We start from the raw sequence: 4,957 nt of genomic DNA, 5'->3' as shown, positions 1-4,957 counted from the left end.
TAGCCTCCCTGCCTGAAGGACCTAGCCTATTCCTCCCAGTACTCTCAAGTACATAGCCTCTGTTGATTAGCCCTTTATATTTCCCATTTATTCTATAACATATCATATTTCCTTTTATTCCATAACAATAGTGAGATTAGAGCTCCAACTGAATGACTTTCAACATTGCATCCATTAATAAGGTTTCCCACTAGTGTGGAATCTCTGATGTTGAGCAAGTTTGGAGCTCTCCCTGTCTAAATGGAAATATCCTCCTTTATTCTTTTTAACATACTCAGGGACTTTGATTTCTCCTCCTTTTGTTTAAATTTAATTAAACACAGACCTGGAGGTCCTTTTACCATAGAGATTTGTAAGGATAGACACACCTTTTGAGAAATGAAGTTGAAACCAACAAGACAGGAAATTGTCTCACAGGCACTGCATTCCTGAGTGTTTCCAGGCAAGTTAAAGAACTATGAATAGTTCCAGAGAGGTGACATGGAGAAAATGGCTGATAAAAGCAAGACAAAAGTCTGAAGAACATGGAATTCATTCTGGGCTGGTGACTCAGGCTGAAAACTCAAGGACTTCTATCCCAAAATTAGAACCTGGAGGCTGAGATTGTCCCTCTCTTGCTGGATATTGGAACTTTGTCACAGGGCAAGTTGGATTCCATCAAATTGACACTTAGGATGGTAGGCTAGAAAAATATTTATCTATTTCCTATATTTCCCTCTCTACCTTGCTGTAATAAAGCTCCTAACAGCCAGATGACTTAATATTTAATTATCATAAAAGGGAACCATGACCTTTTTTAACTCTTAAAATTTGAACATCATTTTTAATTATTACACCATGATAGCTATTCCACATTGCTTGTATCCATAAGGTCTCTCCCCAGTGTGGATTCTCTGATGTACAGCAAGACTGGAGTTTCCCCTGAATGTTTTTCCATATTGCTTGCAGTGTGGGTTCTTTGATGTATAGCAATATAGTACCTCTCCCTAAATGTCTTTCCACATTGCTTGCATTCATAAGGTTTCTCCCCAGTATGGATTCTCTGATGTTTTGCAAGTTGGGAGCTATTCCTGAATGTTTTCCCACATTGCTGGCATTCATAAGGTTTCTCCCCAGTATGGATTCTCTGATGTACAGTAAGATAGGACCTCTCCCTAAATGTCTTTCCACATTGCTTACATTCATAAGGTTTCTCCACAGTGTGGATTCTCTGATGTGCAGCAAGACTGGACCTCTGCCCGAATGTCTTTCCACATTGTTTGCATTCATAAGGTTTCTCCCCAGTGTGGATTCTCTGATGGTCAGCAAGATAGGAGCTCCTCCTGAATGTTTTTCCACATTGCTTGCATTCATAAGGTTTCTCCCCAGTGTGGATTCTCTGATGTACGGTAAGATAGGAGCTCCTCCTGAATGTCTTTCCACATTGCTTGCATTCATAAAGTTTCTCCCCAGTGTGGATTCTCTGATGTTTTGCAAGTTGGGAGCACCACCTGAAAGCTATTCCACATTGCTTGCATTCGTAAGGTTTCTCCCTAATGTAGAATCTCTGATGATGAGCAAAACTGGAACTCTCCTTGAATATCTTTCCACAGTGCTTGCATTCATAAGTTTTCTCTCCAGTGTGGATTCTCTGATGTACATCAAGATGGGACCTCTGATTGAATGACTTTCCACATTGCTTGCATTCATAAGGTTTCTCCCCAGTGTGGATTCTCTGATGTACAAGAACAGAGGACCTCACCCTGAATTTCTTTCCACATTGCTTGCATTCATAAGGTTTTTCGCCAGTGTGGATTTTCTGATGTACAACAAGATGTGAGCTCCGAGTGAATGCCTTTCCACATTCCTTGCATGCATAAGGTTTCTCTCCAGTGTGGATTTTCTGATGCTCAACAAGATGGAACCTCTCCCTGAATGTCTTTCCACACTGATTGCATTCATAAGGTTTTTCCCCAGTGTGGATTCTTTGATGTACAACAAGACTGGACCTCTGACTAAATGTCTTTCCACATTGATTACATTCATAAGGTTTCTCCCCAGTATGGATTCTCTGATGTACAGCAAGAGTGCAGGTCCGACTGAATGTCTTTCCACATTCCTTGCATTCATAAAGTTTATCCCTATTGTGGATTCTCTGATGTACAGCACGATGGGAACTCCACCTGAATTTTTTTCCACATTGATTGCATTCATAAGGTTTCTCCCCAGTGTGGATTCTCTGATGTATAGCACGATGGGAGCTCCACCTGAATTTCTTTCCACATTGATTGCATTCATAAGGTTTCTCCCCAGTGTGGATTCTCTGATGTATAGGAAAACTGGCCCTGTGCATGAAAGTCTTTCCGCATTGATTACTTTCACTAGATTTTGGCTCAGTGTGCATTCTTTGATGTTCAACAAGCGATGAATGTTGAGATTCAATACAGAATTCTCTGAAAGCTAAGTTATCTGGACCATCACTCATGAGTCTTTGTTGATCCATTTCTTCCACAGAAAGGTTTGCCTCTGTTGGTTTTGAGTTCATTTCATGTCTGATTTCTCCTTCTAAAAGAATCAAACAGTAAAACAAACAAAAAGATTATTACATATACACATATATAACTATGTCCTTTCCTCTACTGTCAGAACATAAACTGCTTTATATCCACTTGGCCAAGTAAGAAGTCTTCCAACTTAAATGGGCACAATCCATCCTTAGAAAATGCTACTACCTCAAATCTAAATAACAATTTAATTAACAAAGAGTATATGTGACCTGGCGGAGATATGCCGAGAACGAGACAGGGACCGTCGGAGTGACATGGGCCCAGTTGGGGGAAGTTGCCCAGAACAGAGTCCGTTGGCGTGAGATGGTTGCGGCCCTATGCTCCTCTGGGAGTCAATAGGAATAATAAATAATAATAAATAAATCATATGTGATCCCATTGGATCTTCATGAAAAACCTGTAATTTTGGCAAGGCTGGCATTATTATATTCCTAACTCAGACCATGACCTCAAAATGGATGGCTGAGTGACTTCACCCAAATCCTGGCAGCTGAGACTAAACTTTGTACCTGGGCAGGCTCTGTCATTAGTAGTAGACAATTCACTTTTAATCTTTCCTTTTTGCTTTCATTTTCATTGCCTATCTTCAGAGGTACAATACTACTGGGTGCATGAATACAACATATCTTATTATTTCAAAATCTACCTTATCCGTAAGCATTATGTAATTTTTTGTGATTTCTTTCAAACTTATTTTTTTCTTTCATCTGATATCAAATGAAGAAAATCAGCGCTCTTTTTCATATTTATCCAAGTCATAAAAGAGATGCCCTTTTCAGTAAAATAAAATCCTTCTAATAAATAAAATGTAAGCAAAGAAATGGCATTTCCCAGTTTAAAAAAATGACATACAGTAACTTGAGTCCATCATCCTTTTCTAAGAAAATTCTTCATTATTACTCCTTTTTTGCCCTTGGTTCATAAGCCCTTTGCAGATGTGAGATAATGTTCCAACAGACTTGAGCTAAAAATTAGTTAATGGCATTTTAAGCAGTAAATAAGGGCCCAATGTTGTTATAACAATATTTTCCCTCTTGGACAACAAGTATTTCAAACAAAATTAGTTTTTCCTGCAGGGATTCCAAATGATCACATCTAGATATATGATGCTTTTGGGCTGCATTCAATGACAACCTCAAACTTACTGCTTCTGACTAAGTGTAACATATTCTTTTAGTTTTTCCACTTGACATCAAATTCTTTCCAGACTCCCAGGAAGATTGGCTATTCATGCTCACAGGCATCCACAGACTCTCCTTGGCTATCACTACACCTGAGTAATAGTCCTATTCTTGGGTTATAATCAGGAGATCAAGATGTTCTTTGGGTTTCCATTCTTGCAGCAGAGACAGCAGGCTATTTACAAACTGAGTCACTAGACTTGCAGAGTAGAGGCCTTTATGAAACTGTCACTAATCACAACGTTTTTATAAAAACAGCCCTTCACAGGCTGCTCACTGCAATGCTGTGGTTGTTTTCTGATTTGAACTTACCTCCATTTATGTTATCATTCTTCTGTCTGGGAATTTCTTAAAGGAATTGTTTGGCAATGCAGGCAAGTCATTTAGTAGTTTCAGTGAGAGTGGAGCCAATGTGCCAGTGGTAGAAATAATTAAATCCCATCCTTACAAAGGTGGTTTTTTTATATAAACATTATTTAAAAAAATAAAACAAAAGGGATGTATGCCATTGATCTCCAAGTACATTTATTATCTAGGAAACACAAATCTTTCATAGGAGAGCTAGCAATGCATTTTGTTGACTGGTTAGAGAGCTAAAACCAAAACAAGAATTTTCATCCCACTGCAAGAAAGCTTGTATCATTCTCTTCCTATTTTTCACCTCATATAGATGCTGGCATTTTCATAATATTCTTAAAAACACAATATAGGTGGTGGTCCATTCTAATTCTACCTCAGAAACTTGCTAGGACTTTGCAGGAGCTCTGTCTGATCATTATCGACAATTTCTTTGAAGAAATACAGACTCATTGACATGGTCAAAGCAATGTTGAAGAGGGAGGAGCCAGAGAGACTGTGGAAGACTATTGTGACTTGAGGCAACACCATTTCTTCTTTGATTAAAGCATGGATTTGGGGAAACCTTCAGGACTCTGCTTCAGGCCAGTCCAGACACTTGTGAACAGGTTTTTCTGGACCTTCAGTTGCTATACTGAAGTCCTTGGTGGAAAGAAAGAGAAAGAGGGATTGTGTGTGTGTGTGTGTGTGTGTGTGTGTGTGTGTGTGTGTGTGTGTGTTTTGATAGGTAATCTCAAAAAGAGCAAAGGCAGGATCCCTAGTGATAAAGACTGAGTGCAATGGTTGTCCTTGTCAGTAATTATAAGGAAGGAGAAATCAAACAAGGGACAGGGTGGATTTAGCCAACTTGGAGAGATTGGGGGGGGGGGGGGG

The 4,957-nt window shown here is 39.2% G+C and overlaps 2 protein-coding genes across 2 annotated transcripts in view; one reads left to right on the top strand and one right to left on the bottom strand.

The window, feature by feature from the left end:
- LOC123230605 (zinc finger protein 501-like) overlaps positions 1-4,957 on the top strand; it is a 95,949-nt gene that overhangs the window by 54,895 nt on the left and 36,097 nt on the right. The window contains exon 5 of the mRNA XM_044656735.1: positions 1,189-1,201. Coding sequence (XP_044512670.1) covers positions 1,189-1,201 — 13 coding nt within the window. The remainder of the gene's footprint in view (positions 1-1,188; positions 1,202-4,957) is intronic.
- LOC123232589 (zinc finger protein 180-like) lies at positions 1,302-2,802 on the bottom strand. The gene is made up of 3 exons (XM_044659000.1): positions 2,756-2,802; positions 1,388-2,162; positions 1,302-1,322 (listed from the first exon to the last, which is right to left on the bottom strand). The coding sequence occupies exons 1-3, from the start codon at positions 2,800-2,802 to the stop codon at positions 1,302-1,304; spliced, it is 843 nt and encodes a 280-aa protein (XP_044514935.1).

The sequence above is a fragment of the Gracilinanus agilis genome, chromosome 1, assembly GCF_016433145.1.
Source record: "Gracilinanus agilis isolate LMUSP501 chromosome 1, AgileGrace, whole genome shotgun sequence".
Lineage (NCBI taxonomy): Eukaryota > Metazoa > Chordata > Mammalia > Didelphimorphia > Didelphidae > Gracilinanus > Gracilinanus agilis.
The sequence above is the reverse complement of the archived record's forward strand: the minus strand, read 5'-3'. Positions and strand labels throughout refer to the sequence as shown.

What these genes read in the sequence shown, in the direction of transcription:
- LOC123232589 (XM_044659000.1), bottom strand. Translation starts at nt 2,802, where the DNA reads ATGTCACTCCGACGGTCCCTGTCTCGTTCTCGGCATATCTCCGCCAG. An exon ending in TCTCGGCATATCTCCGCCAG is followed by an intron (nt 2,163 to 2,755) that starts GTCACATATACT and finishes AAAAAAATTCAG; the next exon opens with GTGGAGTTCCCATCGTGCTG. An exon ending in GGAGGAGCTCCTATCTTACC is followed by an intron (nt 1,323 to 1,387) that starts GTACATCAGAGA and finishes AAAAACATTCAG; the next exon opens with GAGGAGCTCCTATCTTGCTG.